At 35.4% G+C, this 14,369-nt stretch overlaps 1 protein-coding gene across 8 annotated transcripts in view; it reads right to left on the bottom strand.

Annotated features, from left to right (window-relative positions):
- RAPH1 (Ras association (RalGDS/AF-6) and pleckstrin homology domains 1) overlaps nt 1–14,369 on the bottom strand; it is a 107,816-nt gene that overhangs the window by 21,461 nt on the left and 71,986 nt on the right. For all 8 annotated transcript variants that reach the window (XM_058708059.1, XM_058708096.1, XM_058708103.1 and 5 more), the window contains 6 exons: nt 13,491–13,568; nt 12,929–13,088; nt 10,441–10,562; nt 9,192–9,257; nt 7,019–7,162; nt 6,042–6,152 (listed from right to left, as the gene is read on the bottom strand). In XM_058708059.1, the coding sequence (XP_058564042.1) occupies nt 6,042–6,152; nt 7,019–7,162; nt 9,192–9,257; nt 10,441–10,562; nt 12,929–13,088; nt 13,491–13,568 (681 nt within the window). The remainder of the gene's footprint in view (nt 1–6,041; nt 6,153–7,018; nt 7,163–9,191; nt 9,258–10,440; nt 10,563–12,928; nt 13,089–13,490; nt 13,569–14,369) is intronic.

Genomic DNA, 14,369 nt, shown 5'->3' with positions numbered 1-14,369 from the left:
ATTGTACTATCAGATTAATTTTCTCTGTTTATGCCAAAAATTCGATTGAGATAGGTAATTCTTTTTTTTTTTTTTTTTATGATTATTTATTTTTAAGAGAGACAGAAATGAATGGGGGAGGGTCAGAGAGAGGGAGACACAGAATCTGAAGCAGGCTCCAAGCTGTCAGCAGAGCCCGACACAAGGCTGGAACTCACAAACTGCGAGATCATGACCTGAGCCAGTTGGATGCTTAACCGACTGAGCCACCCAGGTGCCCCGAGACAGGTAATTCTTAAAACTAAGTAAAAGTAATGCTCTAAAATCACAGTCCAAGTGCCAAAGGAAAACCACTGAATATATACTACCCATTTATTACTTTGGAAACACAAATAGGCTTGAAAATTCTCTCACTAACATGTAAGAAGTTAAAAAACAAAATACATAACACTCAATCCTACTACTTCCACCATTATCATATAACATCTTTCTTTTAATAATGGTGTTTGAAGTTCATTTTCATATTCCACCTCTAAATATTAACCATTTTTTCCTTCTTACCTAACATACTAAAATAAATTACTTTGCCTCATTTCTTTAGGAATAAACATTTAGACCTGGGTAAGATGAGCTATATTCCAACAATTACCATGGTATATGTATTTTAGAAATGTAAGTTTCCTTTAACGTATATACACGCATACACATGTATCCAACATGTACGGAGCTCTTTCAGATAATAGATAACGTATGTCCTATTTATTCCCTCATTGTCATATTTCATGAGTAAACTCTTCCCATAATTTTTATTAATACCTTTAAAAAAACTAATTGCTGGGGCGCCTGGGTAGCTCAGTTGGTTGAGCGTCCGACTTCAGCTCACGTCATGATCTCACAGCTTGTGAGTTCGAGCCCCGCATCAGGCTCTGTGCTGACAGCTCGGAGCCTGGAGCCTCCTTCAGATTCTGTGCCTCCCCATCTCTCTGCCCCAACCCACTTGCATTCTGTCTCTGTCTCTCTCAAAAATAAATAAACATTAAAAGAAAAAAATTAAAAAAAAAAACAAAACCTAATTACTAAGGGGCGCCTGGGTGGCTCATTCAGTTAAGTGTTGGACTTCTGCTCAGGTCATAATCTCATGTTTCGTGGGTTTGAGCCCCATATCTGGCTCTGTGCTGACAGCTTGGAGGCTGGAGCCTGCCTTGGATTCTGTGTCTCCCTCTCTGCCCCTCCCTGCTCATACTCTGTGTCTTTCTCTCTTAAAAATAAATGAACATTAAAAAAATAAAAAAATAAACTAGTTACTAAACAATGTGCTTTATTACTTTCTACAAGTGTGTATTATATTTCCTGTATCCTGCATTTTACTGGAAGAACTGACTCAGTCATTATAGCCCAAAGGTGATAAGTAGAATCAGACCCTATAAATATTTACATTTGTGTAGATCCTGTGTGGCAGCATTTTTGGGTTTGTTAGAACTCATATGCCCAAGAATAAAAATACTTACATAGGCAAAATCTAGTACAGACTTTGCAGGAAAAAAAGGCAGGTCTTAAATACTAACAGTTGTGTCGTCTCAAGAACATTGATCCCTCTAAACCTCAGTTTCCATATCTGAAAAATGGGGACTCTAGAACAGATCTGTGTGACACTGTCATGCAGTGCTTCTAGCGCAGTGTCTGCTACCCTAGAGTTCTTCGATAAATGACAGCCATTATTTTTACTACTATTTGTGCCTAGTGGTATGGTTTCAGTACACTGAACATTTTTAGATATAAATAGGTAGGCAATATAAATATATGAATTCAGCTTAACCTACTTCACTAAAAGCAAATATGAAGTACATAAATTACTATATAAGCTAACGAACAACTCCTCTGAGCAAAAATATTCCTGACCTAAGAATTCTGTGAGCTGCAAAAGGGATTAAAATAATAGTGGTCATAATTAATTTTGGCTGTAAGAGACACTGTTTGTTGCCTTCCTCACAGCTATCTCTTCTCCCCTACTTCTTTTCTGAAAGAGCCTCAATTTTGTTTGGAAGTGTGTCAATCCCTCATCTTAGGGTGTGCATTCTGATTAGGCTAAGCCAAAAAATAATGGAATTAACATAACCAAGGAAAGACCTGTACTACGAGAACTATAAAACACTGATAAAGAAATGGAAGATGACACAAAGAAATGGGAAGACAGTCCAATCTCATGGATTGGGAGAACAAATCTTACAACGCCCGTATTACCCAAAGCAACCTATAGCTTTAATGCAATTGCTATCAAAATACTAACAGCATTTTTCATGTAACTAGAACAAATAATACTAAAATTTGTATGAAACCACAGAAGACCAAAAATAGCCAAAGCAATCTTGAAAAAGAACAATGAAGCTGGAAGTATCATAATCTCAGATTTGAAGATATACTACAAACCTGTAGTAATGTATTACTGGCACAAATAAAGGACACATAGATCAATGGAACAGAATATAAAATTCAGAAAGAAACCCATGCTTATATGGTTAATTAATCTATGCCAAAAGAGGCAAGAATATACAATGGGGAAAAGACAGTCTTTTCAACAAATGGTGATGGGAAAACTGAACAGCTACATGTAAAAGAATGAAACTGGGCCACTTTCTTACACCATACACAATAATAAACTCAAAATGGATTAAAGACCTAAATGTGAGACCTGAAAACCATAAAACTCCTAAAAGAAAACACAGGCAGTAATCTCTTGGACATCAGCTCTAGCAACATATTTATGAGTATGTCTCTTCAGGCAAGGAAAATAAAAGAAAAAAAATAAACCCTTGTGGCTAGTCGGTTAAGCATCCATCTTCAGCTCAGGTCATGATCTCACAGCTTGTGAGCTCGAGCCCCATGTCAGGCTCTGTGCTGACAGCTCAGAGCCTGGAGCCTGCTTCTAATTCTGTCTCCCTCTCTCTCTGCCCCTACCCCACAAAATGAATAAATGTTAAAAAAAATTATAAAAAAACACAAACTATTGGGACCACACCAATATAAAAAGCTTCTGCACAGCAAAGGAAATCATCAACAAAAGGACAACCTACAAAGGGGAGACGATATTTGCCAATGATGTGTCAAATAAGGGGTTAATATCCAAAGTATATAAAGAATTTACACAACTCAATACCCAAAAAGACAAATAATCTGATCAAAAAATGAGCAGAGGATCTGAACAGAATTTTCCCAAATAAGACATACATATGGCCAACAGACACAGAAGATGCTCAACATCACTCATCATCAGGGAAACGCAAATCAAAACCATAATGAGATATCACTTTACAACTGTGAGAATGGCTAAAATCGAAAACATATGATATAGCCAGTGTTAGGATACAGAGAAAAAGGAACGTTTGTGCACTGTTGGTGGGAATGCAAACTGGTGCAGCCACTATGGAAAACAGTATGGAATTTCCCCTCAAAATTAAAAATAGAATTACCATATGATATAGTAATTTTGCTACTGGGTATTTACCCAAAGAAAACAAAAACACTAATTCAAAAAAATACATGCACCCTTATGTTTACTGTAACAATATATACAATAGCCAAATTATGGAAGCAACCCAAATGTCCACTGATAGATGAATGGATAAATAAGACATGGTGTGTGTACACACACACACACACACACACACACACACACAGAGGAGTATTCCTCAGCCATAAAATAATGAGATCTTGCCATTTGCAACATGGATGAACATAGAGAGTATAGTGCTAAGTGAAATAAGTCAGAGAAAGACAAACAGCACAGGATTTCACTCATATGTGAAATTTAAGAAACAAATGAACAAAGAAAAAAAGACAAAAACAGACTCTTAAATACACAGAACTGGTGGTTAAGGGGGCATGGGTGGGGGGACAGGAGAAATAAAGGGGATTAAGAGTACATTCTTCTTAATGAGCAAGAAGAAATGTATAAATTATTGAATTATATTGTACACCTGAAAGTATTAAAACACCATCTGATAATTGTGCTTCAATTTAAAAAATAATTTTAAAAAAAAGGTACGCATGTCCTCAGGCCAATGATTCTCAAGAGAAGGACTGTTGGTAGCTCCTGGGAAATATTTCCTCACTCTTAGACAAATACAGGGAGTAATAGTCCCTCTTCTGCTGCTGGATTTTTCTAGATCCACTGCATCATGGATCCATCATCCAGGTGATGCCTAGAACTACAGTGGTCATCTGTACCTGTGAAGTAAGCCAGCCTGAGGATAAGCTGATAAGGCAGAAGATGGAATAGGGAAAGAAGGAAGAAATTTCGGTTCTTAAAACCCTGACTCCTTGAAATATTTCAAGGAGTAAGGCAACTCTTACTATCTTCATGTTATGAGACCCCTAAATAACTTTCACTTATATGGGTTATGTCTATTGATACTTACCTTATAAGAAATTAAAACTGAGAAAAATTAAAATACAAAAGTATACAAATATATGTTCCATTACCTAAGACAGCAAAATTATCATCACATGTCATGTAATCTCTTAGAAAACTCCACAATACATTTGTGAGAGAATGAGAGTGTAAAAGACAAATAACATCTCAGCATTACCGGAATAGTAATTTTGACACCACAGGCCCCTTGACAGAGTTTCAGGGACTCCCAGGGAACTTGGACTTTATTTTGAAAACTACTGGATTGAGCTACTTTGTAATGACTTTTAAAAAATTCTTTGTTGCTATAACCTAAATGATACAGTGGTATTCTCCAGGAAAGGATTATTTAATAAAGGGGTACCATTACAATACAGTTAATTTTACCAAAGCCATGAAAACTCTACCCCCAAACTCAACTGACAATTCTCAGAGAAAAGAAAAATCAATGATATAAACATGTAGACATAAGTAGTTACCCAAGAGGTAACTAAGATGGAACCAATGAGGAAAACTTAAGTCCTCTCCATAATTATCTTGAACTTTTATTTTTACTTTTTTAAATGTTTATTTATATTTGAGAGAGAGACACACACACACAGAGTGCGAGCAGGGGAGGGGCAGAGAGAGAGGGAGACACAAAATCTGAAGTAGGCTCCAGGCTCTGAGCTGTCAGCACAGAGCCCGACCTGGGGCTTGAACCCACGAGCTATGAGATCATGACCTGAGCTGAAGTTGGATGTTTAACCAACTGAGCTACCCAGGTGCCCCTATCTTGAATTTTTAAATGTTTTCTTTATCAGTGTTCCAAAGGTTACTAAAAATGCACTAAAAATATCAGTTCTCAAAAGCACAGTTATGGTCAGTGTGAGAAGCTCAAAAGTTTGGATAAAAGAGGGAAGAAACTCACTAAAAACAGCTCAGATGGGTCATAATATATGCATTGGCTAGCAGGGTTATGGTTTGCTGGAAAAAGTGACAAAAATCATTTCTGGACCAGATATGAGCCAGTCCACTTTGAAATTGGGCACACTGCCCCCTGATGGTTCTGCTGGGTAAATACAGGAAAAGAACTAAAACACAAAATACCTATTTCCCACTTTTGGCTTTGATCTAAGTTTCCTAAAATTAGCCTGCTTTTAGATAAAAATCTCAAATTTAAAAGTTAAATATTTTGTATATTCTGACCCAAAGCTTATACAGTATCCATTTCTTAGCAACATCAATCTAATTAGGGCTATTGAGTTAGTAGTCAGCTGTGGTTTAAGCATATACTTCTTTTCCTTACCATCCTTCACTATTCTCTTCAAAACTTCAAGAGAAGGCAAAAATAGTATACTTAATAGAGATATAAACTATTCTAAAATGTCCAATAACTAGTTCTATGTCTAACATCAATTAAAATTCCTAAAAAGAGGGGTGCCTGGGTGCATCAGTTGGTTAAACATTCAACCTCAGCTCAGGTCATGATCTCGCGGTTCATGAATTTGAGCCCTATGTCGGGCTCTGTGCTGACAGCTCAGAGTCTGGAGCCTGCTTCGGATCCTGTGTCCTCCTCTTTCTCTGCCCCTCCCCCCGCTCACTTGCTCTCTCTCTCTCTCAAGAATAAACATTACATTTTTTTTTTAATTCCTAAAAAGAGAAACATGCTTACCTTTAGCACCAGACAATAATCTGTGGGTGCTTTGTATTTGTTCCGATAGTCCTGTCCATAATAAACATTGACATGATCCAGTTGGAGAAAGCACACCAGTTCTCGAGAGACCTAAGATAAAAACACCCAAAAGACTGAATGAACAATAATATATAAAGAAGCAAATATCATACTTGGTTAACAGTTTCTAGTGGAGAATAAAAACTTTGCTTCGTGGAAATAGTGATATTTTGTAGATAACAAGACAGTGAGATTCTCTCTATAAATGTTCCTTCTTTTATCCATAATGCAACAAAAAGGCAGTCCATTTCACTTACTGCCTGCCATTCACAATGAACACACTTACTTGGAAAGGGTGGCATTTTAAAGAGACTTTAAATATAATATAGTATATTAAATACAACATAGTATAACAGAGCTCTGGAAAAAAAGAATCGTGTAGTTCAGTGCTTGTAATGCATATCTCAAGTACAATGATTCTTAAGTCAGCGTTTCCTCACCTTAAATAGAGGCAACAAAATATACCTCTTAGGATGGTGGTTAAGACTGGATAAGATGATGCTGTGAAGAGTTTAAAACAGTGCTGGTCCCTAGTAAGCAGAGAAGTGACAGCTACCAAACGGGCCCTCAGCAGGAGCATATTATCCCAGTGAGGCTGAAATGCCTATAATCCCAAAATTCTATTCTCCCCAAACAGTAACAAGCAAAACCTACTCTGACAGAAGTTCCAAAAATACTAAATAACAGTATGATTTCAAATGTGACAAGATGATTGAGATGGTCCCAATGAATGACCAAAGTGTGACCACTTTCAGGGGTCTTTTTGTTTATAACAGATCAATAAACAAAGCAGTATCCTGTGTGTCCTACAAGAGTTGAAACCATCAGAGCCTGGATTCACCCTGTCAGCATACTCACTGCAGGTTAAAATCAATTGCCATAATGAGGAAGCTCAAAAGCCAACAGAAGGGACACACCTTTGCTTTTCCTTTAGGGACATAGTAGATACCAGATGCTCGCAAGAGAAAATAACGCTTTTTCCAGGACTTTTTACCATCATCTTTCAGCCACAGGACTCCTTCAATTTCTGGTACAGTTACAGAACTTCCACAAAAACATTCCTGAAATAAGAAGATGATTTGGAAAGACATGTGATCTTTTGATTCTCAAAACAAAACTGTGTTTAGCCTGTAAAATCCATGATACTATAAACCAAAATGGCTTTGTAGTAAAACCACATTGCTAATTTTACCTCAGTTAGAACATCCTATTCTAAACATCATGTAGATTTATTGTGAAACAACTATGGCTATCCCTATGAACTTCCACCTGACACTTAAAAAAAAAATTTTTTTAAATGTTTATTTTTGAGATAAAGACAGAGTGGGAGTGGGGGAGGGGCAGAGAGAGAGGGAAACACAGGATCTGAAGCAGGCTCCAGGCTTTAAGCTGTCAGCACAGAGCCTGACATGGGGCTTAAACTCACGGTCCATGAGATCATGACCTGAGCCAAAGTTGAATGCTTAATTAACCAAGTGAGCCACCCAGGCACCCCCCCCCCCTTTTTTTTTTAACTTAGAGAGAGAGAGCGCGCACACGAGCGAGCATGGGTATGCAGGTGCAGGTGAGAGGGGCAGAGGGAGAGAAAGAATCTTAAGCAGGATCCATGCTCAGGGTGGAGCCTGACTCAGGGCTCCATCCTATGACTCTGAGATCATGACCTGAGTCAAAAATCAAGAGTCAGATGCTCAACCAACTGAGCCACCCAGGTGTCCCTACCTAACACTGTTTTGAAGAAAGTAAGCTGAACTGTCAACTGAGTTGCATGTAACAGGATTTAAATGCATCGGTAAACAGCATTTTACACTGTAACACTAAATTTAATAAGTCTCAGAGCTAACATAAGCATTAGATTTTTTCTCAAAATTAACAACACATTTTGATTAGCTGTCAAACTAAATTTTAAAAGAAAGCAACATGCTAAGTGATAAATTAAAATTCACAATTTAAAAATTATCAATTTATATGATTCTAAAACAAAGAGGTCATTTATTTTCTAAAGATTTAAAACTAGGTTGAAAGCAATTTAAACTCAAAATTATGAATTCTAATGTCTATATTAGATAAAAATGTAATTAAAAAATCAGTTATGTATTTGGTAAGAGAAAAATAGAAATCCTCACTAAATATTAACATAGAATATTTTGAACCTAAATTAATTGCTCTATTCTCCAAGTACAGAGAAATCAGGAATTATAAAGAGGATTTTTTTTTTAACGTTTATTTATTTTTGAGACAGAGAGAGACAGAGCATGAACGGGGGAGGGGCAGAGAGAGAGGGAGACACAGAATCGGAAGCAGGCTCCAGGCTCTGAGCCATCAGCCCAGAGCCCGACGCAGGGCTCGAACTCACGGACCGCGAGATTGTGACCTGAGCTGAAGTCGGACGCTTAACCGACTGAGCCACCCAGGTGCCCTAAAGAGGATTTCTAATTGTAACTAGTATTACTATGAAAAGGTAAGTGTTGATCTTCATTTTCCTAATTGCCTTTTTGCTAACTAAGTTTATTCTGGTTTTTAAATATACTAACTTCTTTGATTTTAGTTCTCTAAAATCAGCAAAGGCCAAAAAACAAAAAACTGAATTATGTTTGAATTTATTTTATTAACATTGGGGCGTATGTATGTGTGTGTGTGTGCGTGTGTGTGTATGTATGTACATATGTGTACATCTTAAAAGATCATGGTTTATAAAATTATTTGAATTATATAAAGGTAAGGCTTGAAGTATTCTGTAAATAACTAAGTATATTCAAATTTCTCTTTGGGTAAATAGATAAAACACCACAGTCATGTCCTTCATTGACTAGCCTTTTTTCCCCACCTGTCTGCTTCTAACAGCTCATGACTCCTTTTTAGTCCACTGATATATTACTTGGCAAAATAACAGATTTTAAAAGGTTCTTCAGTGGCCTAACAGTCACATAGTTGAATTCTCCCCCTCAGGATATGGAGGAATATAGGCTTCTCTAGTTGCAAGTGCAATTATGAATATATAGCATTGATATACTCAACTTCAAAAAAGGTACTTAGCATTTTAATATTTTAATGTGCAGGAAAAAAGAGGGTGAGGGGAGTGAAGAGTCATACCTCCAACAGCACTTCTTTATTTCTATCTGCCATCTCAGCGGTTTCCTTTTTCCCCAGAAGATAATTCTGGAAAAATAAATAAATGAAAGTTAAGGAATAAACCCACCCTATTATTCCCTTGGAACAGGTGCATATATGATTTCTTCTAGAGATTTCGCAATTGTGTCTTCTTGTATAGAATGAGAGGAATACTGCTCTGAAAAGTAACTGGTGCATGAGCATCAGGGCTAAAATGCTTCCTCCTCCTCATTTTACCCAATATCTTGAACTATTCCATAAACAGCCCTGCCCCAAATCCGGAGGTGGTATCACAGGTAACAGATGGCAAATGTTTTCAACAACTGATGAAAGGACCTTAAAGGTTTACAAATTTAGTAGAGTAAGGCAAATTTCCTTAAAATATGCTAAGCTTAAGTGATCCAGATACAAAAATTTTAATTTGTGTTCTGGCTTTAAGAGAAGAAATTCTCAATTCTCTCAGACTATCATTATATCATTTGCTTGACTCAACTAAAATCTGAATTCTAATTCTAAACTTTTTCATAATCACGTATAAAAAGATCTATTAATATTCACAAATGTGTACTGTTCACCAAAATATCTGGTAAAAATGTATCATGATTAAGCTGTCTGAAGGATAATTATTTAATACTTTTAACACTGCAACCATTTTTCATTACTTCCTTTTATAGTGGAGTTGTTTTCTCTTACCTACTGATTTTTATAAAATATTTGTGTTAGGAAGTATTAAACATTCTGAAATAAGCAAAGATGCCAAATAAATCAAGGTAACTTAAACTAGAAGGTAGAATCATTTATAATCAAGGTTACTGAGATTTTTTAAAAAAATCAAAATAAAGTGTCAACTGGATAAATGGAGGAAGTAGAGAACTTAAATATGAAAGTACTTTTCTTTGATAGATGAGAAGCTCACCAAATAAATAGCTGAGTTCAACAGCTCTGGATTACAAAGAGGAGAAACCTGGTATCTCCCTGGAGTTCCTTCTGATGCCCCAAAGGCTCACCCCATCTGGCTCTGTGAGACTGGTAACCTCTTTGAGGCCTGACACCAGGGCCCCAGCAGACCTTCCACTTCAGCAGTAGTGAATGCTCCCATGAGGTTTTGCAACCACAATGCTCCAACCAGGTGGTTGTCAGTTTTTTGTTTTAAACTCTATTAACTTAAAAGTAATAGAATAATAAGGTGAACATTTAGAAATCATGGCTTCTGTAAGTTATTCAGTCTCACCTGTGGGTTTTTGAAAAGTGCATATTTTTCTATACGTTCCATAAATATAAGCTTGTTTTGGCTATCTCTTGTCCAATTAAGAAGATTTTCAACCAAGTTTTCATGGTCTTCAAAGATTCTCTCTGTCCCAAGATAAAATATCAATATTTTGTTAGTATTCATCAGACCTGCATCAAAGGTATGCAACCTTGTGAAGTAATTCAGAGCAGAACCACACAATTTTAACTGACATTATAGTCCCTGGCCCTTAGGGATTATCTGGTCTTCCCTCTATTTTCATATAAGGAAATGTGCCCAGTGGTGTTAACTGATTTCAGCAAAGTCACACAGATGCTACATGGAAGAATTAGGACTAAAATCTAGGTCTTCTGACTTCTGTGTCTTCCTCAGCCTTTGCCATCCCACCCTTGAAAAAACAAACACCAAAATCCCCCAGCATGTTAGTTGCATTTCATAAATTCTTATATTAAGTATTCCCAATAGTATTTAGTTCTTATCATTTAAAAAATTTCCAAGATGTTTTCTTCTTTGGTCTATTGGTTTTAATTTTAAACAGATGTATTTTCTAATCTCCAAATTAATTAGGAATCAAAGAACATGTCTTATATATTAACCCATGTTCAAGGAACACATCCTAGATATGGATTTTTTGAAATTTCCTTTCAGGTGCTTATGGACTGACATTTGAATCAGTTTTTGAAAATATTCCATCTCTGCTTGAAAAGAATGCACACTGTCCTGTTATTAGTGTTCTTAATATGTCTATTAGATCAAACTTATTTTTCAAATCTCCTATATCCTTTTTTGTCTGCTTGATTATACTGATCACTGAAGAGATTCTTAGGTGAAAAAGTTCTACTACAAAGGCTGACTTGTGAATTTCTCCTGGTAGTTCTGTCAACTTTTGCTTTATACATTGTAATGCCATTATTAGATAACATTTAGAATGATTACATCTTCCTGGTGAAGATGTGTGGTTTCCTTTCCTAGTGATGCATTTTGCTTAGTCTATTTTGTCTGATCTTAACATAATTATCTTTTTTTTAGTGAGTATCTTTCACACTCCTTTTACTTTCAATCTTTCTGTGTCTGTAGGTAATAGGTCTTTGGGAAACAGCTGCATTTTACATTTTGTTTATTCATCCTTAATAATCTTTACTGTTTAACTGAATAATTGACACTTCTTATAACTTGTTTTCACCATCTTATTTTGGGTACTTAGTAGTCCCTCGTTTTATTCATTCAACAAATACTGAGTGATCACATACTGTCTGAAGTATGTATGTTTGAAGCACTGTGCCATATATGATTAAATTAACAGTTTGTTAAGATACTGTAGCTAATTGTAATAGAGAAATATTACATATATGGGTCTTTAACCTATAGCTCTGGACATATTCCAAAAACTAGCATCCAAACATTTTCTGTGTACCATGATGCCATACTCATAAACTCAAACCTTTCTAATTCTCTCAGAATAGTTATCAGCATTATTAGAATACATTTTATACATGTTAATAAACTAATAACTTATGGCTTAGTTTTGGGGGTGATGTATGTGTGTTCTGTGACCAAAGAATAATTAAACTTTTATTTCGCTGGAAACTGCTGTGAAATATTTAAAGATACAAGAGGTAGGAAGAGCAATGCAAATACTTTTTAAAATAAAATATAAAGTTGAAATTGATTACTGATTCAATAATACCTAATAAAATAATAATTGCCAGGTTGCTATAATCACACAACTAATAATATAAAAAGAAAACTTCTTAAAGAGTCCATGATGGCATTAAAAATGAGGAATTTTTAAAATTAGAAAATACCACACTACATTACAAATCATAGAAAACTAAGATTTAGTACATCTAGCTAAAAATAAAAAAGATGTTTTATGTTTTCCCTTTTAAAAGTCAAATGCTGGTCTAAGGAATTCAAAACAGGGATGCCTCAGTGGCTTAGTCAGTTAAGCATAGGACTTTGGCTCAGGTCGTGATCTCATGGTTTGTGGGTTCGAGCCCCGCGTCAGGCTGTGCTGACAGCTCAGAGCCTGGAGCCTGCTTCAGATTCTGTGTCTCCCTCCCTCTCTTGCTCTCTGCCCCTCCCCCACTTGCACTCTGTCTCTCTCTCAAATATAAACATTAAAAAAAAAAAGGTAAGACTTGTTTTTAAAAAAATAAGGAACTCAGAACAAATGTGAATAGATATAATGATTTTTAGCAAGTGTGTCTATTTATGCAGTTACTTAAGGGAAAAAGTATTTTCTTACTTAAAAAAAAAAAGTTTTAGCCGTAAGATCTGAAGTGAACTGGGAATGATCTTGCATTCAAAGAAATCTCAAAATACTTGATGAAAAAAAAGATAGTGTATGAAATCCAAAGTTATATATAGAAAAAAATATATATAGATGTCTCAAAGTGTTTTTGTTAACACGCAAGCTGTTAGAATTACACAGAAACGAAAAAGCAAGTAAAGCAATTATACTACTAACCCATTTGTAATTCAGAGATGGTTTCTACGAGTGACCAGTCTAAACTATAACTGCAGTGGGATTTGTCCATTAGGTTGTCCAGCACTTGTCTCACCGTCTGCCTCTCATCCACCATCATTGTTTTAGAACTATCGTCAGACATGTGAACTCTGATCACCAACTATAACAGGTAAAAGGAAATTAAAAACAAACCGAAAAATAGGCATTCTAGAAATTTCTTCCAATATCAAGCAATGTTCTGAGTAATGTTCTTAGTTATATATAAATTAAAACACAAATAATGACTTTATTATGCAAGAAACTCTAAAATCAGGTATCAAATAACCTACCTAAACAAATTTAAAGCATTTTTAAGGTTATCACAAGACAACTGTGTTTTAGAATTTAAAACAAAGTTATTTCTTTATAATACATTTTATCTCCAAAAATACATGCGGAAAATGTTATTAGGAAGAAATACCCCTCTATCTCTCTGTACCTTAGAAGTATGGTATATAAGCAAGGCAATTTTTTATAAATCTGATTTTAAAAATCCCAAACCAGGAAAACACCCAAATATCACCTTTTTCACTTGAGCCTCTTTAATTTTCTCCAGGGCAACTCTGATCTTCTCAGCTTTCAATTTTGCTGCCTGTTCTTCCTGTGAACACAAAGCACTTCAGGTAAACTGATGCTAAAATAATGAGAATTTTTGAAAAGTCTTTTTATCTTAAGGATGTTTGCCAGCATTGAATTTTAGTAAGAATATAACTTCAGCCACTTACATAGAGCACATTTAAAAAAGAACCCTACTCACTAAGTAAGATAGACATACAAAGAACATTTTTAAGATGAAGACTTGAAGATCTCTTATAAGACCAGATTGCACCTTCTAAAGGAAAAGCAATCTGTAATGTAGTAAATCTATCAATCTGAAGCAGATAAATTTCAGGTTCTAAAGGAAAAGCAATCTGTAATGTAGTAAATCTATCAATCTGAAGCAGATAAATTTCAGGTTCTGAGGTAGGAGAAACAGGAATGCATAATGTGCTGTGTATGGTCCTGCCAGTTTGTCACACCTGCACAATCCCTCAACTCTGAATTTACACTCGCCTCTGAAGTCTGGGCAATCTTCTGCATACTAATGTTTTGTTCTATTATACTAAAAATGTATCTTCATCATAAACAGCAAAAAAAAAAAAAAAAAAAAAAAGTATCAGTTTATTTCTTTGCACTGACATAAAAGTCCCTAATAAAAAATACAGGTATGTTCTCATTAATATACCAATTCAGATAGAGAAGAATGCATTATACACTAGGTTTCATTCTACCTTAAAAAATATACAATATAACCAATGTCTTATGTCAGTTAAACTCATTGTTTCTACTAACTCACTGATGAAATTTTTAAAATTCCAAATATAATTTCAAATATACTTTTCCAAATATCTAATTTCTAGTA

The sequence above is a fragment of the Neofelis nebulosa genome, chromosome 2 (assembly GCF_028018385.1).
Source record: "Neofelis nebulosa isolate mNeoNeb1 chromosome 2, mNeoNeb1.pri, whole genome shotgun sequence".
In the NCBI taxonomy this organism is placed as follows: domain Eukaryota; kingdom Metazoa; phylum Chordata; class Mammalia; order Carnivora; family Felidae; genus Neofelis; species Neofelis nebulosa.
Note: the sequence above shows the minus strand (reverse complement) of the source record. Positions and strands in the feature narration are given on the sequence as shown.